The sequence below is a fragment of the Bombyx mori genome, chromosome 9 (genome assembly GCF_030269925.1).
Source record: "Bombyx mori chromosome 9, ASM3026992v2".
NCBI classification, from domain to species: Eukaryota; Metazoa; Arthropoda; class Insecta; order Lepidoptera; family Bombycidae; genus Bombyx; species Bombyx mori.
Genome location: NC_085115.1, coordinates 9,421,794 through 9,448,917, shown reverse-complemented (window position 1 = coordinate 9,448,917; position 27,124 = coordinate 9,421,794). Strand labels below are relative to the sequence as shown.

At 36.6% G+C, this 27,124-nt stretch overlaps 1 protein-coding gene across 1 annotated transcript in view; it reads right to left on the bottom strand.

Moving 5' to 3' along the window:
* Positions 1-951: 951 nt before the first annotated feature.
* LOC101741143 (uncharacterized) overlaps positions 952-27,124 on the bottom strand; it is a 37,777-nt gene continuing 11,604 nt past the window's right edge. Inside the window, exons 2-3 of the mRNA XM_004923955.5 lie at positions 2,505-2,729; positions 952-1,350 (exon numbers count right to left, since the gene is read on the bottom strand). Of these exons, the coding sequence (XP_004924012.2) occupies positions 1,172-1,350; positions 2,505-2,729 (404 nt within the window). The 3' untranslated portion in view covers positions 952-1,171. The remainder of the gene's footprint in view (positions 1,351-2,504; positions 2,730-27,124) is intronic.

Below are 27,124 nucleotides of genomic sequence, written 5' to 3'. Positions count from 1 at the left end.
CATTCCGATACGAGACAGCTGCGATTTAATTATTAATGACGTTGCTGACCGAAGAAAACAATAAATACTTCCATTTGGCGCCAACTCTAATTCGTTATGCTCGGCAAGACGCATTCTGCAAATCGCGACCCCTACCATGGACAAATCTCACTGTCACACGTCCAAAGAGCGACTGGCAATGATTGCGTCAGCCTACTACCACAATATAGCTTCTTTGCGATATATACTAACTCACTAAAATGAAAATCATTATATTAATAAAAGAAAAACAATTTTTTTTACATAACTCATGGTTATGTCTTTATACAGGGTTACCTGAAATTCGGTACATTCCCTTGGAGGGGTAAAAGTAGAGCTTATTTGCAATAGATTTTGTCATTATGGACCCTAGCCGATAGTGATTACTTTTTGAGATATTCAAGTTTTTGTGCTTTTATTTTTAAATACCGATTTTAGGCAAAAAAAATATGATAGTATAATATATACTAATTGAGTGTTTATATACATTCCACGCAATGGAACACTGTAAAAATAAGTAAACGCGCTAGTTTCACGATGTCGAGCGACGAGGGCACAGCTTTTGCTTTACATTGCGGTATCAGGCGATGTACTTAGTGAGCTTTTTTTTTAAAGCTTAGTAAGTTAATAAAGTTTTTTCTTAACGTTAGGTTGAAATTTTATTCCTAATTCGGCTTCGAAAACACTGAGAGCGTGATTAGTACGTTCTAAATCAAGCCAGGTTTTGCATGTTTTATTTCAAATGAATGCGACGAAGAATTCGACTGTCAGATCTTCTCAGTAGGTCGCGAGTCCGATCCGCTGGTAGTTTCAGCGAAACTGCTCTTGCTAGGTCTAGTCTTAGCAAGTTCTCTCAGGCTTAGCCTTGTGAGCAAACATGTAGGCTAGAAACGATTGGGATAAGGTGGAGAAAAAGAAGAAGAAAACATTAAGTTTGTTTAATGATTTTATTATTGCTCATAAAGAAATTTTTACAAAGAAAACAGTTTTCTTCTGGATACACTCGACTACTTCTATTCTAGAAGATCTTCTTGTATAAATCTGTCATTAATATAAATAGGTCTAAAATAATAACAAGAAAATGTTATCACAACACGCGTAGGTATACAGCCACTAAATGTAGTAAGGCTTTTATTTTATTATTCATCGTAACTTATTCCCTTGGTAGAGCCGAAGATCCTAAGTCTCGATTCTGTATTCCCAGGGAGTCCGCAGGGTCACCGCGTTCCCTAAGCCGGGAGGCAAACCAGTTCCAACATTTCAATATAACACCGATACAGATATATTTGAGTTCTTGTTTGCACCGGTTTACCACGCTTCGGTGTAGGAAATCTGGAATTTTCATTTTATTAAAGTAAACAATTTTGTATTTAATTTTTTCATTGTTTTGTATTGATAATACTTTTATGCTTGATTTCAGTATCGTATTAACTGCATAGCTATCGATGAAGTCTGGTTTGAAGATAATTAGTGAAAACAGAAGATTGAACTATGGTTTTAACTTCTTGAAGAAAAAAGAGCTAATTTATAAAGTTTGTATGTCCTCACGGGTAGGTACCGTCTCGCCTATTTCTACCACGAAGCAATAATGGCTTGAAGAGTGTGAAAACTGTTTTATTGCTTGAGTAGACATCCGCCGAGCATACGGCCCACCTAACGATGAGTGGTCACTTAACGCCATATACGCCGTAAACGTATAACTTATAGCCAGTTACGCAATAAAGCATAGCAAATTTTAGTCTGGGCCAGTGCTCAAAAGCGCTCCTACTATTGTCATGAGCAGTGAAGATAATACTGATATAGCATGAAATGTGTTCACGAATACTCATGTTTGATAAGATTAAGGGCGAAGGTGATGAATGAGCGAAATAAGTTTAGTTATGTTTTTTTTTTTTTAAATCCAAGTTAAGTAAAACGTTAAAGAATCGCATTCAAATAACGTACGCGATTAAATAAGATATTTACCAATAGCGTCAGTTCTTTTTTGTTCAGTTTTAATGAAGCTATTCACGATTCGACTCTCATACAGTTATCTAAGCCTCGGTACGAGAGCTTTCGAATCAATCCGATAGCGACTAATTAACAGTACCAACAGTCGGCGATTAATATTGAATGTTTGTGGGTTATACTCGAGCTAGCTGTGTACACAGCATCAACTTTCTACAGAAGCGCAATAGGTACAAGTAACTTAATTTGTAAACGGTGTTATATTTAATCGAGAAGATGCAAGTTTAACAATATCGTTTATGAAAAATTATTATAATAATTCGTGGAAAGATTAAAATTACTTTTCGTGATTAATTTCGTATTATTTTAAAGTTACGACTTTCGATGCTTCGGATATTACAGTTTTCTTGGTGTTGGACGACTGAGGTGCTAGTAACATTTGTGTAGTGTACCAAATACTGTCTATATTTTTTATGAAATGGCATTACTATTATACTATAATATAAAACCGTAAAATTAGTTTTTATTACTAGACTTACGATAACCGCAGACAATTCTATAATGTGTGGAATCTTGAACTTGAACTTGAAAACGGGCCAGTTTTCGCAAATCGAGCCGCCTCTTCTGCTTCTCTGGATTTTTTTCTCCTGGCACTACCGTTCTATGTTTGTTGAGCTTTTTGATGGCTTCATCGACCTCGATGAGCGAGTTGAATGATAAGACGTTTCCTGATAGCAACTGCATCACAATCTGCTGGTAATCGGCTGAAAAATATTTGAAATGTCAGAGATTGTTTAAAGTAATGTATCCAAGCGTGTCAAAATATTTGTTTCAAATTGTTCAGAATGACGTGACCAACGTGAATTAAGGTATACAATATTTTTTATGATCTTTGCGACATACGAAAAACCATATATTATTTTTGGGAAATAGCACTGAGTTAAATTGAGTTAAGCTGAGTTAAAAATTCAATATTTTTGGATTATATTGAAGTCGAAACACCAAATCCATAAATTCACCCTGATTTGGTTAGTTACTGGTGGTAGGACCTCTTGTGAGTCCGCATGGGTAGGTACCACCGCCCTGCCTATTTCTGCCGTGAAGCAGTAATGCGTTTTGGTTTGAAGGGTGGGGCAGCCGTTGTAACTATACTTGAGACCTTAGAATTTATATCTCAAGGTGGGTGGCGCATTTACGTTGTAGATGTCTATGAACTCCAGTAAGTAGGTGGGCTGTGAGCTCGGCCACCCATCTAAGCAATAAATAAAAAACTCTAGTAGAAAGGGGGTTGCAATCTCATCTCCCGCCATGAAAACCCTGTCTGTCTGTGACAGCTGTAATAAACAGAGGCTTATTAAAATGTGTGACAAAAAAGAGTTATAAAACAATAAATGAACCTTCTGTCCGCGTTTTCTTTTACCTAAACTCTCTCTGAAACGAACGCAACAATGAACCGATATAAGGAATGTTGAAGTTATTAAGCATTTAATTCCATTTCGAAACCTGTTCACTTTTAAACGTTGCTTTATGTGTCGTCAATTGGAAGTATTTTAGATCAACCCACACAGCCGGGAAACGACTGCGCTCTGACCTTACAGCCTCTTTGACCATAACCTTGCCACGGGACCGTTATTCTATAGTTATTCTGAGTGCTCGACGACCCATTAAGTTTACGAGTTTTATTGTTAGTGAAATTGTTCGGATTCAATTTGACAGGTTAATTAAAATGCTCTTTAATTTTAAGAATACCATTAATCCAGAAACGTCTAAATAAATTTAGAAAAAGCTTATAAAGAAAAATATATTTTTGTTTGTGTAAAGTCTACTTAAAGTTTACGTAAAAAAATTCTTGACCTGATGCTGATTTGGGTGAAATTACAAAAAGAAGATCTTTTCTACTAAGCAGCAGAAATTCCTCGGTACATCCACGGTCCGTAGTTGTTGTTCGTAACTTGTATATCTGCACAGCTATCCTTAAATACATCGCTGACTCGATTCTGGCATTTGTTAAAAATCTTGTTCAATGCTAGCTACAGTTACACTGATATGTGTAAACACTTCATTTATTTATTTCAACGACGAATTCGAGATCCTGTTGCATCTAATAGTAAATAATCATAGCGGCCCGTAATCAACCGCAATGTTAGGTATTCAAAAATACTTCCCTTAAATATCCTTTGTAATGAATTATAAAATAATTTCTACACGTCATGAAAATATGCATAGCATGATATTTACTAATTCAAAATCAACTTCGTACAATTCGATAATAGTGAATAAACACAGCGATGAGTTATCGGCGTGATCTCGGGTCGTCGGCCGCTGTACCGTTCCACTTGCCCCTGGAAGCGACGAAACTAGTGCCATCGACGTTAGAAGACGCTTAGGCAACTGGATATGACTTACTGGATTTTTACGTAGATAGGTTTTTTTTTAGAGAAGCTGAAAACCGAAGCAAATGGAAGCTGATGGTACAAAGAGCCACGAAGGGATTTCAGGAACACGACCTTCAGCAATGAAGTATGCGACTAAGAAGAAGAAGAAGTATTTTTTTATTGCTTTGATGGGTGGACGAGCTCACAGCCCATCTGGTGTTAAGTGGTTACTGAAGCCCATAGACATGTACAACGTAAATTCACCACCCACCTTGAGATGTAAAGTTCTAAGGTCTCAAGTATAGTTACGACGGCTGTCCCACCCTTCAAACCGAAACGCATTACTGCTTCGCGGCAGAAATAGACAGGTAAATACCCGTGCGGACTCACAAGAGGTCCTACCACCAGTAAAAGTACCTACTACCAGTATCATGTCGAAGAACAATATTCTTTTCCTGTATATGTTATTTTAAGTTAGATTGCTTAATACTTACTTCGATAGAGAAATGCCAACATTAAAATGTTTTAGAGGTGGATACGCGGCTAATATGAAATGAGAAAGAGACAGAGTGCGGTGTCTGGTCAGGAAGGGAAACGGATGCGCCAAAGTCAAAAGATGGCCGCTTACTTATAAGTGATTAGGCGAGATACAGGCTTTTTTTTATTGCCCGAGCAGGCAGACGAGCATACGGCACACCTGATGGTAAGTGGTTACCGTCTCTCATGGACATCAGCAATGCCAGGGGCAGAGCCAAGCCGCTACCTACCGCTTAATACTCTCCACAAGCCTCGTTTGAAGAAGGGCATGTTATAGCGCTCGAAACACCGTGGAGGGGAGCTCATTCCAAAGCCGGATGGTACGTGGCAAGAGATGTGGTGAATCTGCTGCGGTTACTGATTAGATTAATCAGTGGGATGTTATCATATTTAGCTTTTGTATTCGTTTCCTTATCAATAAACAATAGGAATGACGGAATGCTTAATTGATAAACAATATCTTATGAATGCGTCATTCCCACGATGCTCCCACAAGATCTCTGATGAATATCGTACGTATGCCGAATATTCTTAGACACTGGCAGATCAACATACTGCCTATCTGATGGTGAATGGTTACCGTCATTCTTGTGTATTATCAATACCGGGAGTGATCTCTAGGAACGCACTGTGGATGAGCTCTGTGGTTCCAAAAAGTAGAAATTAATTACCGGTGTAGGACGTCTTGTGAGTCCACACGGGTAGGTACCACCGCCCTGCCGATTTCTGCCGTGAAGCAGTAATGCGTTTCGATTCGAAGGGTGGGGAGCCGCTGTAATGCAAAAACTAAGACCTTAAAATTCTCGTCTCAAGGTGGGTGGCGACATTTCCGTTGTATGGGCTCGGTAACCACTTAACACTACATGGGCCGTGAGGAGCTAATCCACCCATCCCCACCCAAATTTTTTTTTTCTCCGGTAGCGGGTGACAGCTGAATCTGCGCTTTGTAGAGTACATTTTATTTGTCAAGGCATGAAACGCCTTCGCTCTTTTGAGGAATCCCAAAAATTAAAACAGATTTGTTCATTAAATTATTTATGATGTACGAATAAATTCGAATCCGTGACAGTAACTTATAACATTTATTTATTCAGCCAAAAATAAAATCAAAAGAAACATATAGATTTATAAATTAGAAATTTTACAAACATAACATTATGTATGTCTTAGAACATAAATAATACAACAAAAGGTCGAAACGTATATAACGGAATCGCGAACCACAGAGCATGAACTACTAACGGATCTAAATAATGAAAGATAAACTTGATTTTATCTCGACTTTAAATTTCAACGTTAACGAAATAAGAATATCCGAAAGCGCATTGTCGTTTACCACATCCATTTTGTACACGAGAAGTAAATCATCGACGATCATAGTCGAATTCCGCTAATCAAATTTTGTAACTGCGGTATTGTAACTATTACATTTTTTTTTCTTTCAGTTGTTCGCCATCAATTATTCGTTACCGTTAAGTAGATATCGATGCTCCGTGAGATTATTTGTACGTTCTCTTTAATGTAACTAACCGGATCGGAACAGAATGTGCCAATCACTTCTACCAAATACATTATCCTTATGCACATTGTTTCATACTGTTTGTTTTGTCAGAGATTTAGTTAGTGATATTCAGATATTTGACTTAGAAATTTTATTACCTATTTTAATTAAAATTACTGTTACGATTTAATCTCGTACTTTTTTTTCCATTATATTATTTCTCAAATTTCGATTATTTTACTCCAATCGTACAAGTAGCTTTAATTATTTCTACGACTCGTGAAAATCGAAGAGAATACTATAATTTTTCTCATTGATTTCAGGACAGTATTGAAGTAGATAATTTTTAGATCATTTTATAAGCACGATCAAAATTCAGTTCAACAGCGCAAAAGCTACTCACGGAAACTCCGAAATCAGATTTAAAACTACATAGGTGATGGTATTAAATTTTTTTTAAACGATTGCGGTAATTATTTACCTATGATATTTTCATCATTTCTCTGATTAACATGGTCATATCATGTCTATCTTCAAGAGTTCAACGCTTGGCTTAATATTGAGTCAATTCTATTAGGTATGTCCTTAGGTGAATGAGTTCTTGATTTCGCTTCGGATATACTTGTTTTTCTGCTCACACACCAATGTTGTATAAATCATCATCATTTTCATGCCTTTCTCCCAGTGACCTGGGGTCGGCGCAACATGTTTTCTGCTTCCATAGTCTTCTATCATATACAATTTCTTCGCCCACTCCCTTCTTACCCATATCGTCTTTCACGCAATACATCCATTTCTTGTTAGGTCTACCTCTTCCTCTATATCCTTCCACATTCACAGTTAACTCTCTTACCAACCTCATTTTCATTTCGTCTCATCACATGTCCATACCATCCCAAACGCGCACTTCTCAGCTTCTCTGTCACAGGTGCCACTTTCAGACTTCCTCTAACATATACTGTATATAATGTTGTATTAAATTATATACTTTAAAATAGGAAGTTTATGTTTCGGTTTTATGATACAGTTCTGACAATTTTTGGATTCCGATAATAAGCGCGCCAGCCAGCGATGACCGGCATTAACGTTTCACGCATATACCATTTGTAAGCGATTGGATAATCACTGAATCACCTTAGAGTGGGAATAAAAAACTGCACTTTGATAGTTTTATTGTTAAATCTACGTAGTTATGGAAACATGCGTTGGTATTAACCAATCGCCGGTGGTAAGCATGTACCCATTCGAAACAAGACAGGAACGTCAAATTATTTTTAATTATTCACAGATAGAGAGATTCTCCTAAATAAATGTTTCGGCAGAAAAGTTGATATTTTTCATATGCTTCGAGCTCATTTTCTATTTAAAAAGAATAACAACTGACTTACGGAACATAACAATATCTAAATTAAATCTAAAATGACGTCACTTCGAGTAAAAATAGGGAATACGATGTATTAGATGTTTAAGAAAAAATGCTCATTATTTACTTTAATAATTTAAACCTGTATAAACTGTATTGAAACCGGGTTTGACGTATGTAGTAAACAGATTACATTAATAAGAGTACTATTAACGACGTCATGTCACATAGTCTGTAATATGTAGTTGTTACATATTAGATTATTACATATTAGTACGTAGTTTTGAGTATGGGGGGTTTTATAACCGTACGATATTCACTATAAATCTATGAAGTACTTAATAGGTAAATGACAAGAGTATTGTGAATTTTAACCAATATCTCACTTCTCATTTCACAAATCTCAAAAACTCACACGACTACAATCTAAAAAACCTAGGAGCGAAAAATTAAAAAAAAAGAAAAAAAATCTAAAAATCTAATTTTCTCGGATTAATTTCGTTGATACTGTATATAACTGTATCGTTATTTAAATATTTTTTTACTTTTTAAATATTTTTAAAAATATTTTTTTTTATTATTAAAGCAAGAGCTTGCATCTAAAAGATACCTTTTAAATCAATACAGAAATATAAGGTGAAATACAAGTCAGAAAAACAAAACTGGTAGACATTTGATTATCATCTGATTTGATACTGAAAATATTTTTCCAAGCTTCAATCAAAATATCGAAAATAATACGTACAAAGTCATGGATGGCGTTTAAAAATATAAGATACCGCTTTTAGTATATGAGCGTGTTTTCAAATATTTAGATAGGTTACGTATACATTTATTTACAATAAAAAAATCTATATTAAAGCGTTATCGTCTTGGCGCGGTTTTACCTCAAATAAATTAACGGCCAATTAAGTGTAAGGCACCGGTGTGTCCCAACAATGGCCATAATAAAAGCCATAAACGTCACGTTGTTTGGCGTCCCATGGAGCATGGGGCAGATCTGTTAACGAGAACACGTCCTAGTGATACCACCATAGAGTAAGCTTACTGTAGATTGGTAATATTCAAAATTATTACACTCACGTACAAATTTCTTTCAAAACTTTTGCGATATTAGAGACCGTTTTTTCACTATGATCGATATAGTTAGAAAGGTAGCCAATATATCACAAGATCAGTGTGATCAGATCAGCGTTTAGGCTATCGAGAACTCAAACTCGTACCAAGCACACAGGAGGGTGTTAAATTGTGTCCCAGAACACTCACGGTGAGAAGCCGTGAGTACCGATTAGTAATAAAAGTATTCAGATCGTTGGCGACGGTTTTGTATGACAAAGTTGATTAAGAAAAAATGTGCCAATTGGAATCTTCCTTAATAACTTCTCTACAAAATTTCAAGCTTGAGCCCGCCATTTGCTATGTACAGATGGAATTTCGCTTCTCTTAGCTGCATATTAGCTGCATAGCTGCCTATTTGTATAAATAATGTGATTTTAATTATTGCTGTGCTTTTCGTTGAGTGAATTGCAAGGCAAATACAGTAATATTTTGTCGATCAAGACATCACTTTATACATATATGTGAAATATTTCCATTTTGTTCAATCAAATACTTCATAACAATAATAATCTAACACTTTTACACTTTTAATGTAAAAAGATATAAGCTATTAAATAGTAAAGATTGTTAGGAGATTTATCTATACTAATATATTAATCTACAGTGGTTTTTACGGATGTTCCGTTATAACTACTGAACCATGCATCCGATTGACTTGAAACTTGGTATCCATGTAGACAATACATGTACTTAATGGATAGGCTAATATTTATATGAGTGTTGGACTCTCTACACCAGTTGCGGGGGCGTTAATGATGAGAATCTTTGTGGGTGTGAGAAATAATAATGTTCATTTTAAATGCCCAGCGAAGCGGTCGGGTACAGCTAGTTTTTTTTATACCTATAGTGACTGTCAAAAATATTCAAAGGAAATTTTCTAAATTTATGTAGTAAGCAATCTAAAAGTTATACATTCTATGGTCGATCTAGTAGGGCGACGACAGGCGCGCGCGCAGGTCGCGGGTCATCGACCGGCCCGTTACGCGGTTACGTAACAACGTAGCTTACGGAACGTAGTAAAGCCCCGGAGGAGCGTAGCCTCCGCGGCTTTACTACGATGCGGACGTTCGGTATAACGCGATAAGTTCGACTCGCGAATAACAAATTAAATAATCTTATCTAAAATTTATTAATGCTCATATTATATTATTTTAATATCATGATTATTTAATTTATTTATTGGTATAGTATATTTTTTTGTATTGAACTGGAAGAGCAGACGCCGCACCTGATGTTAAATTGTTACCACTAGGGACTTTATCTAGATGTCACATAACGAATGCTTTTACTTAACTTAAGACTCGTGGTCGAAATATGAAGTGCTTTTTTTTCCTACCTATGCTGATAGCCTTGAGAAGCTATATCAGCGTAACCTTAACCAGTAGGTGAGCTCACGGGGCTCAAATCTGACGACGTTGCTAACACGAACCCTAGCAAGAGCCGTGCTTTGCAGAATCTACCACCGGATCGGAAACGCGACCCACTGAGAAGATCCAGCGAGAAACTCAGTGGGCTGTGTCTGATAGTTAATTTACTCGTCGAGCTCTTCGTCGCAAGCGACGGGTTCGACGAGAACGGTGACCAGGATCAATTGGATTGTATGACAAAAAAATCTCTACTAAAATATAAAGTGCAATAATTGCATTAATTGCAGGATTGCGATGGTGGATCCTAACCGCGTGAGCTTCCCTATCACCAGTAATCCTGAAACTGAAATCCGCTGTCCTCATTTGATTTATTTGACATTAATCTTATGCTAAATAGTGTTTCACTTTATAACACTGAAGCTAGTACAGCTTCAGAGTTTTAAGATTTTGCTGCGAGTGTAACTAATAGTGAAGATGGGTGGTTTCCGGTCGTAGCTGAAATACATAAATTTTTTTATTGCTTAGAGGGATGGACGAGCTCACAGACCACCTGGTGTTAAGTGGTTACTGGAGCCCATCTGCAGACGTCTACAACGTAAATGCCGCCACCCATCTTGAGATGTGTTCTAAGGTCTCAGTATAGTTACAACGACTGCCCCACCCTTCAAACCGAAACGAGTTACTGCTTCACGGCAGGAATAAGCGGGGTAGGGGTACCTACCCGTGCGGACTCACTCGAGTGAGTACCCACCACCAGTAATTACGCAAATTATAATTTTTGTGGGTTTGATTTTTTATTACACGATGTTATTCCTTCACCGTGGAAGGAAGAGAAAAATTAGCTGTTCCGACCCCACCTAGTGGGATAAGGTGGAGAAAAAGGAGAGGAGAAATACACCGACACAATGTAGTCAAATAAGTTGTATATGATTATAATAACTAAATAATACACAGTACTAAGCACTATAAAATCTGCGATTTGTTAAGCACGCAAAACTCTTTACATCGATGTTCCCCGTTTTGTTATATATACATTTTACAGAATGAATCAGTATAAAAATTAAGAGTAATTCATCAATGTTTAACATTTAATATTTTCGTTTTTCACACAACGTTTAGGCACAAGAGATCGTTCGGTGTGATTATATGAGTTATTACAGCCACTCTTTGTTCTTAAGTCGTTGACTTAATTAGCCTAACAATTAATTTGGACGTGATACGGATCTAATTTGCTCGTGTAAGTGTTGAATGTGCTAAACAAAACGTTACAACAAGTGTTGATTTATTAATTTTTTTTTAATTAATTAATTTGTTTAATTTCATGAATTGAGATTTTCGTTTGTTCTTTTTTCATTTTAAACATTAGTTTTCTATAGTCATAGTGATGTGAAATCGAACTGTCGTGAAGTCATTTAGAGTAATTATTACTTCACTTGTTGATTTTTTTTTTTTTTTTCGTTAATTAATTTGTTTAATTTCATGAATTGAGATTTTCGTTTGTTCTTTTTTCGTTTTAAACATTATCTATGGTCATAGTGACGTGAAATCTAACTGTCATGAAGTCATTTAGTGTAATTATTACTTCATACATTTCAGAAATATTGTCGTCAAAAACAATCGTTTTACTAAAATAGGGAAGAATTTTCGTCACAAAGAATGCTACGAAGCGAACATTCATCATGTTCCCTTTTATTAAGACAGTGCAGACCAGTCGACTCAAACTATTATGAGGATCAATATCGGATACAATGGGATTGTAAAGGGGGCTCATATTTTTGATATTCAAAAAAAAAAAACTAACTCTTCCACGTCCCTCCGGACCCTCACACGCCTATTGTATATTGTCTCACTTGGATTTAAGAGCGAATATTGTTTGACAGGATACGTGTTATTCAAAACATGAAGAGAAAAAAATCATACGTCTGTCGCTTAAAAAATGGTGCTTAATTGGTCAGAATAAGGTTTACTTTTGCTTATGAAAACGTGAAAGCTTTTATATTATCTAGTAACGCGTATTGATTGAAGAGACTACCGTTAGGTTTTTACATAATATCTGTCTTCTGTCGAGGGTGGTTTCACATGGCAGCTTAGGTACAATTTATATTTGCAGAGCGGTGACTTTTTGTGAATACTTAGCACTTTTTGATACACTTCAATTTGCACATGAAAATACCTTGATTCTTTCGTTCGTGATTTTCGTGTCTACGCGAATTATCTTTTTAGGCAGTTTTGTAATCTTTTGTATTACGTTATTAAATATTCACCATCAACTACTATGAGTACTATCGCAGTAGCTCTATGGTATTAACGATTATCGTTATGAGAATAAGATAAAGGAACAGTTGTGATACAAATGCGATAATTTGAATTTTTTCGAAACAAGACAAAAAAAAAATAGGCAACGAAAATAAAGCGTATTCCACAATGACGTTGATTATAGGTTAGAATTGGGAGGGCGCCACCGTCGGCTCTTCGCATTTTTATTGCCCCTTTTATTTATTACCCCGAAGATTGAAAGGGGTCGTTGTTATGGACGAGAGAAGATTCTGACGACCCTACACAACAGTGCGTGCAGAATGGCTTGCGAAATATACCAGTTACATAACTATGCGAATATTACTGTTTTGACGAGTTCAAAATAAAAGCGCAGTATATTAGACTTTCGTTTTATTAGTAATATCGTTGTGAATTAAACGTAATTTTCAGTGTTCCGCGACTAATATAGACACCAATTTCATGTTTTACGTTAGAAATAATTTGTTCATACGAGTGACTGTCCGTCTCGAGTAGACGGCGTTTCCTCATGATCCATCAAAATTAGCGTTCCCATTAATTCCCATTTGGTTTTGTCATGATTGGTACTGTCGTTTCTAAGGTTTCGTGATTGATAGAGCTGCAGGCCAACGTTGATACGTGCTGGGCGGATATTTTGTGAGATGAGGAGAAGAACATACTCAAATAAGAAGCGATATGTAAAGAGGAAATTGCGGTGCTGCTGCTTCATTTCAAGGGCATGAGGAATTGTTTGGTAACACCCACATACTCTAGACAGAAATTCCTATCGGAGAGTTATCGCAGTGCCAAGACATGATGTTTTTCAAATCTTCCTTGAAGCTTTAAAAAGCAGTCAATAGCAGCTTGGGTATAGCGTTCGCATTGCTTGGGTAATTAATTACCCCTAACCTGAGCTTTAGAGACAAAAAAGGGCACAAAAATGTCAGTATTAATATATTTTAATTTTTATAATTTTCAAAATAGGTAAATGAATACCAAAAACCAAATGTTCCCTTGATTATAACTAGACAAATGTTAGCAGTGTTAAATCACGGCTATATCGGATCTATAAAATCAATACGTTGTATCGAAACACATTTTACCTATCCATAAACCGGTGCACTACGCGGAATTTATGTAACGGGGGTGAATCTCCATAACGCTCACATGTGCAATACACTCGGCCGGTTTAAACCGCCAACATAAGCGCCCCTATGAAATATTGAGTAGTTTTATACCGATCAATGTTTCCTGTGTTTATTCATTTCGATATTGGATTCAGAGATTCATGGAAATACCTTTATAGAAACAAGTTGATGGTCAGGAATTTGGTAAGTATTTTAAAATAAATGAGTTATGAAAATACTATAATAGTTGAATCTAATGAATAATGTTCCTTGTTGAGCCACTACATCGAATCAGTAGCGCCATCTAGGAGAAAATTTCAGAAACAAATTTGGCGCGAACTTGCTTCATATATTTTTACTGGTGGTAGGACCTCTTGTGACTCTGCACGGCTAGGTACCACCGCCCCGCCTATTTCTACCGTAAAGCAGAAATGCGTTTTGGTTTGAAGGATGGGGCAGCCGTTGTAACTATACTGAGACCTTCGAACTTATATCTCAAGGTGGGTTGTATATTTACGTTATAGATGTTCATGGGCGCTAGTAACCACTTAACACCAGGTGAGCTGTGAGCTCGTCCACCCATCTAAGCCTTAAAAAAGGAAAACTAAGAGAAAAGAAACTAAAACTCCTTAAAGAAAATTGAATAGTGCCTTCCATTATTTTTGAAGAACGTTTTGGATCATTGAAGTGAAAATATTTTCCTTAGTTTTTAGCTTTGACATTTTTAAATCGACGCCATCCTCACGGCATTGTAATGGTGATTCGTATAAAAATATTTGTAAAACCAAAATTAATCCTACAATATTTATGTAAATTGTTGTGATTATGTGTAAATGTCACGTGTGTAAATTGCATAATTTATGGAAATATCGAATTTTAAATTAATTAAAACGAACGGTATCATCTATTCGGTGTGTGGATACATATTTCATTCGGATGTCGGTGCAGCTCCGAAACGCCAATACTGCTCTCGGGAATGAAATATAGAAACGATGCATGCAAAGATTTTATTATTGCAGAAGGGACAAAAATATATTTATATGTTTTTGTTTACACGTAAAGGAGTTAAAAAAAAAATTTTGATAGTTTTCAAATGTTTTTACAAAAGAAGACAAATGATTATTCGGTTTTCTGAAGTTAATATTTTTAAATACAAAAAATTTCGAACTATGTAATCTAAACAAGAATGGACAAGAAAGTTTGAAAATATAGAAAAAAAAGTTTGTAATCACATGAAGTCCTTTTTACTACATGCATATGAATATATATACGGTATCTCTGGAACGGCTGGACCAATTTTGATGAGACTTTCACTAATAGGTAGCTGATGATATAAGGAGTAACTTAGGCTACTTTTTTTAGACTAGCTTCGCCCCGCGGCGTCACCCGCAGTTAATGTCGTACCGCGCGCAACATGGCGGGCTTCGCCTATCAATAAGAAAATTTAAGAAGCGAGGGCGGGTCGCTAGTTAATCCTAAGAACACATTAAACGATACAAAAAAGAAGTTTGTGTAGACGTCAAAATAAATCTTTTAATCTATGTCTTCGGTAACTAGATTAGCGACCGCTATTGCGCGTACCGTTGTAATATATCGTTTCGATTGAGCTTTTGGCGTATCATTCGCGGAATGATTCTCTTGTACGTCCCTCCGCCGTCGGGCTCTAACCGTGGGGAGACAACTGTAGTCTTTACACGTATGTTTACGGCTCTCCAGTTGCGTTGCCTTGGAGATGCTTTGAAATTATATGCCAACAACGAAACGCACTTTGTTTTGTTCGGTCGATACTATAATTTTGGAGTGAGATGTTTTTTTTTTTATTGCTTAGATGGATGGACGAGCTCACAGCCCACCTGGTGTAAAGTGGTTACTGGAGTCCATGGACATCTACAACGTAAATGCGCCACCCACCTTGAGATATATGTTCTAAGATCTCAGTATAGTTACAACGGCTGCCCCACCCTTCAAACCGAAACGCATTACTGCTTCACGGCAGAAATAGGCAGGGTGGTGGTGGTACCTACCCGCGCGGACTCACAAGAGGTCCTACCACCAGTAAAATGTAAAATGATTGTGCTTTTTTGTTACGTCACGTTGACGGTTCATTATAGCATTGGAGTGCGTAATTGAAATTTAAGTTTCCTATTTAGACCCTGTATGTTTTTTTTATTGCATAGATAGATGGACGAGATCACAGCTCATCTGGTGTTAAATTGTTGCTGATGTGCATAGACATATAAAACGTAAATGCGCCACCCACCTTGAGATATAAGTTCTAAAGTATCAGTTTAGTTACAACGGCTGCCCCGCCCTTCAAACCGAAACGCATTACTGCTTCACGGCAGAAATAGGCAGGGTGTTGGTACCTACCCGTGCGGACTCACAAGAGGTCATACCACCAGTACAATGTTTTGTTATGGTTGTTAGAAAATTAGATTGATAACTTCGTTTGGATAAGAAAATAATTATTAACGTTACAGCTTGAATTCCATTCGCAAACCTTCAGAAATAAGACCGTAGATAGGCAAAGTCAAGATTTTGAAGTCATCGTAGCTTAAAGATTAAAGTCCCAGTGTATAAAGCAACGCCGCTAAATCAGAGTCTAAATTTCGTAGGCAGCTACCAATTTTTCTTAGTAAATACATACTTAAAGATGTTCACTTATTTTATTACTAGCTTTTGCCTGCCACTTCGTCCGCGTGGAATAGTTACTTTGGCATAACGCTAAATTTTACCCCCCACTTCATTTATGTAGAAAGTGAAAGTATTTTGAAACACTCTTTATTGGTGCTCCACTTATATGGGTTGCATAATGTTATATAGCCTATAGCCTTCCTCAATAAATGGGATATCCAACACTGAAAGAATTTTCAAAATCGGACCAGTAGTTCCTGAGATTAGCGCGTTTAAACAAACAAACTCTTCAGCTTTATAATATTATTAGTATAGATAGAAAGTCATATTTTCGGATTAGTTATTAAGCGGCTATTCTTGTTAAGTTTCTGTATCCATAATAAGAATTTGGATGATATTATTTTATACAGACTCTCAAAACAACTAAAGTATCACCGCTTGGTTAGCAACGTAGTCGAGATACAAAAGGACAACGATTTAAAACGAACAGTCCGTCAATAAGTCTCGCCTCGGATCGGTCAGGGACCGTAATTGAGGGTGGCAGAGTACTCGCGTCCTTAGGGCTACCACGCGAAGAAAACCCTTCATTTTAAAAGAAAATACAAAGTTGTTTTGACTGGATTTAAAATCGGTAAATCAATGTATTTTTAAAATAAGAATGCTAGCGTTTATTTAAAAGTGTGTTTCTGAATAATCGTCCTATCTTTTTCAAACAGAATATACTGGGTGGAAAGTAGCATTCAAGACGCATATGAAATCGATGTCCGAAGCATTTAACTCTAAAACATGCATATTTTGATTTAGCTAATTAAAAGGCATTCTTGTTATTTAATTCAAATCATCAAAATTTCGACCAAATTATTTTCACTAAATTCATTGCAGAGTTATGATAACTGTTTAATAATTCTATTTAGCTAATCAAACGAAAATGATTCAAATATGGTATGATAAAGTCAGAAATGTATTATAATTTACAAGACAACCCGTTCTATACTCATATATTCGTTTATTAACTATTTCAAAGCGAAGTAGCAATAAATGTAATTTACCGTCCTCGGGATATGATTTAGATAGGTATGTCTGGCAACCCTACGACACTACGCAGGGAAGTTACACAGCGCCTTCCCCTAAAACATTGTCATCTGAATTTGTGCCCGAAGTAAATAAGAGTCCCGGGGAGTCGTCGGCTCTAATGGCGGCAGATTTATAGATTTTCCCTGGATGCCCCGCCGCGCCGGGATTAAATTACGCCTGCCGTATTGGCCGGGAGGAATATTAGCACTTCCATTTGTTTCCGCGCTTCAGTTTCAAACTGATTTGGATGGTCACTTCGCCGTCAAGATTTTAGTCTAAGATTTGGTTTCAATCAACTATCTGAAGTTAGAAGGTGGAAAATATGTTGGTGAAACTTCCTTGTTTTTATTTGGTATAATTTCATATTAAAACACCAAATTAATTTGATAAAGCACCAAAGTTATCAGATCACGATTTTTTTTAAATCTCCCTTTGATTGTATATTGGTATTTAAAGAAAAAAGCATAGAATTAAAAGCTTCAAAACATTTAGTTCCATATAGAAACACGAAAGCTTGTGGAAGCCAGATAATTTGTTAAACAGAAACCTCGTAACTAATCTCTTGTGTTTTAATAACAGTTTTCTTCAGATTTGTCCCCTCGACAGCCAACCCTCAGGCGGGCACAGGTCACCCCTGTCCGCCCCCTCCTTCTGATTTTAAAAATCGCAGACGGGTTAAGTCGCGGGAGCAGCGCGGAAAGCTTTCCCCCGCTTCTTCATTACTTTTTCCTTATTCATTGATGAGTAAAATTATTCGATTTAAAAACGTATATTTTAATGAAAGGGTTTTTATTTTGTAATACGCTTTTATTAGCTTCAGATGTATGTTTTTTTTTTATGATTGAAGGATTACTGGTCCAGTTTCACCAGGACAGGTGGGCGAGCAAAGGCTCAGCCAGGAGGGGTGGGATTTGCTAACAGGTACCCGAGCGCCTCCGAAGGAGACCTAACAGCTCAAGAGTAGCTGCTTCGCGAATGAATCTACTACCGTATCGGAATCGCGTCAGATGTATGTATGTTAGTATGTAACGGAATCTATGAACATGATTTTGACCCCCACCAAGACGTCGGATTAACTCGAAATTTGGTATACTTATTAAGGACCGATGACAAATAAATATAAAAAAAAAATTTTTTTTTTTTGTAAAATTGAAAATTCAACTAACAAATTAAAAATAAATAATAGTTTAAAAAACTAACAAATTACGCTTTTATAGAAAATCCAATTAAAAAATAGAAAATAAATTTGAATTTAAAAAAAAGTGTAAGAAAAAATGATTTTATTATAAAACAGCTTGGGGTGCTTTTCAGGATATTATCAAAATAACCCTTCTACTCATATCTGTTCATAAAATATTTATAACTACTGATACCATGCACCCCACGCTTTTTTTACAATAAAATCATTTTTTCTTATACTATTTTTAATTCAAATTTGTTTTATATTAATGACATTATGTTCCACACAGTCATATACTTTTAAATATTATAAGACAAGAGACGCAGTTGATTTAAAATGAAAGCTAATCACAAGATTTTATAGGCTTAACATTTTCCTGTTCATTATTGTGATTGACTGAAACTAATTTATATGAACAGTATTAATCATACAAATATTATTTTCAGGGCTTCTTAATAAACTCTAGCTAGTTTTAGGATTCCGTTTGGGCTTAGTCTATTGGTCTTGACGATTTTAATGTTTATCTTAAAGAAAATCGTGTTCAAAGTTAAAGGGTTACTCCAATAATAAACAGTTTTGTGATCCAATATTAAAAAAAAAAGTTTTGTGTGCAGTTCACACACAGAACCTAGAAGTAGAAGGGCTTTAAACCTTCAGAAATATTTTTTCTTATTTTTTAGTTTTTCTCATTCTCCAGTACAAAAACTTACTAAAGCCATACTCACCTATAAAGGCCATACTCACCTACTATCCTGACGACAGTGCTGAGTATAAATTCCTTGCTTGGTTTTGAATGTAAAATACTTAAGCGTCGTATCTTCGGAGCTGTAATGGGAGAAGAGACGTGGCGAACGCTTTATAAACATGAGCTGTACATACCAGATGTACGATGAGCCACACGTCATTAAGACCATAAAGATTGGATGCCTTCGATCGGCAGGGTACGGGGAGCCAATGGTACCCAAATGTCTGGAAGGCCGGCTGGAGGAACGTAGAAGTAAAAGGAGATCCCAGCTCAGATGATTGGACGGCATCAAACAGAACAGCAAGAACTTGGAAGTGATAAATTGAAGAACGAAAGTAACAAAAAAATCAGACTGAAAATTTTTATGGAACCAGAATAAGGCACACCCGTGGTCGTAATGCCTGATAATGATTCTCGAGGAGGCTAAATTTTAGAGATCTAATTTATAATGTCGTTTATCGAGTATCGTTTCCTTTTCATTGAGTTGAATATTTTAGATCAAATCACACACTGCATACAAGCAATATTTCTGAAATTTTCTAATTTCTAGGTTCACCGTCTTAAGCTGTGAATATATCCGTCACTTAGTCCCAATTCTTATTTGCAAGTATGTATCCAAGTCTCATTGCCCATCTGGAGTAATAAAAAAGTCTCCCCCCTTAAATAACAAAAACTGATCATAAAATTATACTTCAAAGTACAATGACGGACTTCCCCATTCGTTTATAATTTCGCAGCTACAAAATCACTAAAATGTTTAAATGGTCATATAATTATGTTTACGAGTTTCTTTTCGTGTTATATCCATTAAACTTCTTTGAGGCGTGAAGAGGTTCGTCAAACTTGTTCATTTCTTTGCTCATTTTTACGAATTCGTTAATGAAGTGGCCGGGATTGACCAGTACGAGAATAAGTAGTGAATCCTACCAATACAATAAATGTGAAAGATTGTGAGGGCCTACGATTGACAAACGTCTTTTCCTTATAATATTTTTGTAGTCTTCCTTTATATAAAGTAGGTATATTATTGTTATTATTATTAAAGCAAATGGCATAAGTCCGGGTTAAATCATAACTATTAATTATAACCTGGCTTATGGGCGCTATTTTAGAGCTCTCCCTGACCTTTCCAGGATACTTCTTAAAAGGGATTTATCTTTGGGAAACATAACTTTGTGTGATTTTGTTAATTACAACGCTGACTTCTGGTATCGTAAGACATTATAGTTGATTCTTGCTAAAGTATTTTAGACAGAACTCAACACGGTCCGCCTATTTTTAGCATTTAGCATTAATTTTAGTTTCAGGTATTGATATCTACAATTATAAATAGTTGATTGTTTAAAAAAAAGCCAAGAAATCTTTCTTTATTAAATTTCCATGGTAGCTATGTTAAATTTCAAGTGTATGGTAACGGATTTTTTTTGTAATCAGTGCAGTGCGGTGTAAGCTCTTTCTAATACAATACACAATCCTATATCGATGTTCAAACCGACCTTGGTAATTTCCATTGAGACCCAAGTAATGGCTAGTTATCTTCATGAATTTATTATCATTACCGTCCTACACGTTTTACTATTGATTTTCGGTATGATTCACCGATAACGGAGTGTATACCGTATTAAATATTTACCAGAATGTGCGATGCAGTGTGGTAATTATTGTCAGTGCATGTCCTTCGTGTAGTACCAATTGATACGTTTAAAAATATTGGTAACTCTGAACCTATTTATTAATTAATGTGATTCCACATGTCATGAAATTTATTTTCACATTTTTTTTATTTTTATTGCTTAGATGGGTGGACGTGCTCACAGCGCACCTGGTGTTAAGTGGTTACTGGAGCCCATAGACATCTACAACGTAAATGCGCCACCCACCTTGAGATATAAGTTCTAAGGTCTCAAGTATAGTTACAGCGGCTGCCTCGCCTTACAAACCGAAACGTATTACTGCTTCACGGCAGAAATAGGCAGGGCGGTGGTACCTGCCCGCGCGGACTCACAAGAGGTTCTACCACCAGTAAAAAAATTACTGGTGGTGGGGGTCCTTATGAGCTATCATAAGTAGCCACGAAGCAGTTATGCGTTCTGGTTTGAAGGAAGGGGCGGTGGTTATCCCATGCAGTTGAAACTCCCACTTCATGTCGCAAGGTGAGTGGCGGAATTGACTTAGTAAAGTCTATGGGCTCCGGTAACCAATTAACACCAGGTCTGCTGTGAGCTCGTGCACCCGTCTAAGCAATAAACAAATGTTATTGCAGCTGTAATCCACTTGCATGAATTTCACCACGTTCCATAAAAATGGTAAGTCTAACGAGGTCGAAGTGTCTATAGAATGCAAAATGTTATAAGAGTTCTTTATATTATTATAACGAACAAATAATCGATATAATCGATATCGAATAAGTTGGATGGACAAGCTCACAGCTCACTTGGTGTTAAGTGATTGCTGGAGCCCACAAGACATCTACAACGTAAATGCGCAACCCATCTTGAGATATACGTTCTAAGGTCTCAGTATGGTTACAAAGGCTGCTCCATCCTTTAAACCGAAACGCATTCCTGCTTCACGGCACAACTAGGCAGGGTGGTGATACCTACCCGTGGGGACTCACAAGAGGTCCTACCACCAGTAATTACGCAAAATAATTTTGCAGGTTTGATTTTTATTACACGATGTTATTCCTTTACCGTGGAAGTCAATCTTAAGCATTTGTTAAGTACGTATTTCATTAGAAAAATTTGTACTCGCCTGCGGGATTCGAACACCGTTGCATCGCTAGTAGATACGAGTGCACCGGACGTCTTATCCTTTAGGCTACGACGACTTCAACGATCAACGAATATGAGGATATGAAACGTATGGGTGCTTAGTTACGAAACAGAAGGTCATAAATCAAAGCAACATAATCGTTTCCAATCTCTTGTTGCTATTACATTGAGGTACAGACACATTAATCATTTACAATTACGATAAACGGCCCAAGGATCCAGTAGAGCAGACTCCCGCCGCATTGTGAATAGGTACTCAACTGACAGTGGACAAATAACAAAACTGGGTTAATCTTTTACCTCCCGCATCGGCCGGAGGTGGAGGATCACCCCTCGCCTCTCTCGCTCTACTCTAACGCAAGCGAAGAGGACACATAGTCTTTATTCACTTCCAAAAGGCTTTACGGCAACCACCTCCTCGACACTAGTGGCTTTTACTTACAAATAAATTAGGTCTCAATTGGATTGCACACTGAATTTTTTACCTTTGGAATTCAAAAAAGAATTACACTTCCAACATACTTTGCACTCTATTCTAGAAACGTTTAAGTCGTTTTTACTGACGAGATACAATAATGTATTCTAGATTTTTAGTACTATATTCATGTGTTTGTTCCATCACGTCTATACTGGGAGATGAAAATGCCATGAAAATCTGTCCTGTTTTCTCGTTTGAGATTAAATAGAGAGAGCGTTGTATACATTACATAAAGTCATTGTGAAGTGTTCGTATCGCGATACTTTGCTTTGTTTGGTACAGAAACTCTTGGCACATGATCTTTCGTACGAACCCAAAAAGATTTTTTCTTCACCTTCAAAAGTCCAGACGATTCCATTAGTTACTGTAACGACTTTCAAATTTATTAAGATCATAGTATCGTGAACCGTGGCTGCTTATTTGAAAAGTGAATTATTTATTTGTAAGTAATTTTGTAATTGTAGCTTCGTTTACTGACTTAAGCTTCAGCTAAGTAATTCTCAGGACTGCGAGGAGAAACAAATTATTTGAATATGTATAATAACTAACTTGAATTCAAAGAAATCAAATTAAATGCATAAATAGCGTAATTAAATTGTTTAAGTACATAAAAATATTTAGGAAAATAAGTTCATTTAAAGTTATGCTCAGCATAAACCAGTAAATAAATATCTTTAAGCTTTAAGAATCTATGTAAGTAAGAATCTATGCTTATTACTTACTATTCAAAACTGAATTTTCAAATTGTAACAATTATTAGCTTAAAACATTTTAGCAAATGGAAATAATTATTTTGTCATCGTTTCTAGAATATATTTTTTTCCTACCTATGCTGATAGCCTTAAGAGGTTATTTCAGCTTCGCCCTAACGTTTGTAGGTGAGCTCACGGGGCTCAAACCGGAGTGTTGCTAACACTGGCCCTAGTAAGAGCAGTGCTTCTCAGAATCTTCCACCGGATCGGAAACGCGACCCACTGAGAAGATCCGGCGAGAAACTCAGTGGGCTGTGTCTGTGGAGGATTAAACTCACAGTTACCTTAGATTATATAGTAGCTGGCACGCGGCGTCAGAAGTTACTTGACTTCGAATAAAAATGTGTTTTCTTTAATCCACAGTAGGTATATTATTGAGGTTTAAATGTAGAAGGAATCTACTGAGTATATGATGTCGTCATGAATTTAAACATATCACTAAAACGTGGCGGAGGAGGAACTTCTTTTTTTGTTTAATAAAAAAAAAAGCGATTCAGCATCCGTCTAGACAAATTACATCAACACCAAAAACGAAAGAATCAATAAAACACGAAATTCCACAAACGGCTGATGCATTGAAATATTATAAAGCGTTTCAACCTATAATTTGATTAAATTCGAAGCAAAAAACAACTCGAATCAAATGGATCATTAGAATTCGAGTCGGTAATGATCGGACGCCGTTCTCAACTTTTGTTTGTTATGTTTAGTGGCTTAAAAATGTTCAGGTATATTAAACGATCCCAGGCAGTCATCATCAACGTATTCGTTCGATATCCTTGAAGTTTTGATCTTATTGGAAAGTTTTCTCGGCGCTTAACATTTTGACGGTTGAATTTAAGGAATGATTTAAAATTTATCAGACTTCGTTTCGGGCACATCCCACTCAATAAATTTGCTCATTTAATGGGGAAGGCTCCTGATCCCAAGTGTTCAGTTTGTGATGTAGTGGAAGATGCTTTTCACATTATGATGGAGTGTGCGCGGAATGATGATTTGAGACAACAATTCTTTACAAAATATACAGATTTTCGACAATTTGGAGGTGTAAATTACGTATTAGCCTTTCCGGAATCCGAAATGGCTAAGTCACTTTATAAAATATTGTTGGTGGGCCTTCAGAGACGATAACAGTTTCCTTTATTTTTTTATATAATTATTTTGTTACTCTCTTTTGTTGCACAATGGAGTGACATATTCACTATGTGAATAATCACCTTATATAAAGATATAAAAAAAAATAAAAAAAAATTAGTTTTCATTTAACTTCATATTCATATACTTGGCAGTCGTATACTTCTGTTATTTGGACAAACAAATCAATGTTTCGGTAAGGAGGCACCGGTTTATTCGTTATTCTGGTGCTGGATGGTTTTGTAACAATGTTTCCAGAATAAAACAATGCTTACTAATGCGAAACTTAAATATTAATCGATCCTTAATGACATCCATTGTAACTAATAATAATTGGGTAGGCAGCGGCTTGGCTCTGCCCCTGGCATTGCTGACATCCATGAGCAACGGTGACCACTTACCATCAGGTGGGCCGTATGCTCGTCTGCCTACAAAGGCAATAAAAAGAAAAATTAGTATATAATCTGTGGTTTTCTGGTTAATTTGACCTCAAATGACGTTACACGCAAAGAAGTCGTATTCAGTAGAGTTTTATAAAGTATTCACTTAGTCCACACACAAAAGGTGTCGTACCAACCAGCATTAATCACACATTATAATAAGAAAAATGTCAGAATGATCTTATCTGACACTTTGGGCGAAAAAGTGAAAAATATCAGATTTTTGTCGATGCAATCTCCATAGCAGAAAGTATTTGTATTTCTAAACTAAATATTAACCAGTTATTTATCGCGAAAGATATTTACTATTTCCTTTAAAAATATTTCGTGGATCTTTGTATAGGTATATATGTATCAAAGTTAACAAATACATATATCGCTACGATATCATTACTTTACGGTTAAAGCAATTTTATGCGGGGTGTTGGCAAGTGGCCAGTAGAAATAAGCTTGCTACGACACTCCAGGACCAATAGATACATACCATATATTGTATCTCCCACTAAGTTATTCAAATTTCAATAATCAAATTCTGAAATTCGTTGGATTCGAAAAAACCTTCTGATCTATTTGTATTTCTTTATAATCGTTTAAGTTCTAAATAGTCTTTAGTGGGAACTGATGGATGATACTGCCATCTTACTTATTGCTGCTACGTAGAATAAGAAATGGGACGCCATATTTTGAGTGCGTCTGCTCAATTATGGCAACAAAAATTTAAGTTATTTTTAAACTATTTGATTGAGCAACATTGGTGAAGGAATCATGCGGTCTGTCTCATGTTGTATTTTTCTTCTTCTTCTGAGACGGCCTCTTCATTTTCTGAAGTCTAGTTTGAAGACTGTTCTCTCATCACCCGCTGCACATTTTCTCTCCACGTTTCTCTATCTTCGACAATTCGAAATGCCTCGGCCATAGACATGTCAGTAAGTGATGCTATTAATTACTTTCAGTGTCAGTAGTTGTTATGTGGAGCTCTTCGAAAATGGATGAGTTGGTTCGGCGAGCAGTCTGGGCCCATGGAGATCAAAGCGTGAATGCCACCACCAACCTTGAGAAATGTGGTAGATGTTTCAATTATATGGTAACGGTAGTCCATCCATCCCACCTATCAAACATAAACGCATGATGATTTTGCGACGTAACACAATTTTCCCATACGTAGTTCCTTAGAGAAATTATTACCTGTCTGTGGGATTTGAGTCTCAGTATATATATTTTTATTTCCCTTGTAGACAGATGAGCATAAGGCCCAACTGTCACGCGTATGCCATTTTAATAAAGATTGACGTAAACGTAAATCAAATCAGTGTATGACTTCTCTGTATTTTCAAAGTCCCTTACAGAGCGCGTGTGTCGGTAGGGGATGGAAGCAATTTAAACCAAAGTGAGTTGGCGACAAGCCAGACGTCCAACGGGTCTTGGTTGCGACAACGCTAGGCATCGTAGATAAGAGTCCGACTATATGATCTCGTAAGTCTGAACATTCTCTTCCGTTCAATCTTAGATCAATTTATTAGTTCCGAACCAACTGTTTATTGCAGATTTATCTATAAGAGTGGGCTTATTATTAAAGTACCTGTATAAAAAATGTTCTTTCGGATCAATCTGATCCACTATTAGTTTTTTAAGGCATTATAGAGAACCGTCAACCGCTGAGTTTCTCGCCGGATCTTCTCAGCGGGTCGCGATTCCGATGCGGTAGTTGATTCATTCGCGAAGCAGTTGCTCTTGAGTTGTTAGGTCTCCTTTGGAGGCGCTCGGGCACCCCTCCTAGCTGAGCCTTTGCTCGCCCATCGGTCCTGGTGAAACTGGAAAGGCCTACGGCCCACCAGTAATGCTTCAATCATAAAAAAAGAACCGTCATCTTTCTCCTCGAATTCGTCGAGCGCGAAGAGTTCGACGAATTAGTTCAGATACTTTCGGAGGGTCGGTGGTAAATTTAACGAAATGCTGCTCTTGCTTGGTTGACCCCGTGGGCTTGTTCACCATCCAATGCAAAGCCAGGATAACTCCCCGAGGCTACTGGTCGATAGATATGCATTAAACAGTCTTTTCGTCGTTGCATTACAAAGGCAAAATAGTTTTTTGATAAATGTAAAATTTACGTCCCGACATGAAATAAACATTTCCGAGTCGCGACCGAAAATTAATTAACACAGCTAATACATGCAAGGAGAGCAAAGAGTTTTAGTACAGCAGTGGCAAAATCAATTTGAGGCCAGAATATTGGCGGGCGGCCAGCGGCATCCGTTGTCCAGCTACCACAAACCTGCATAATATAC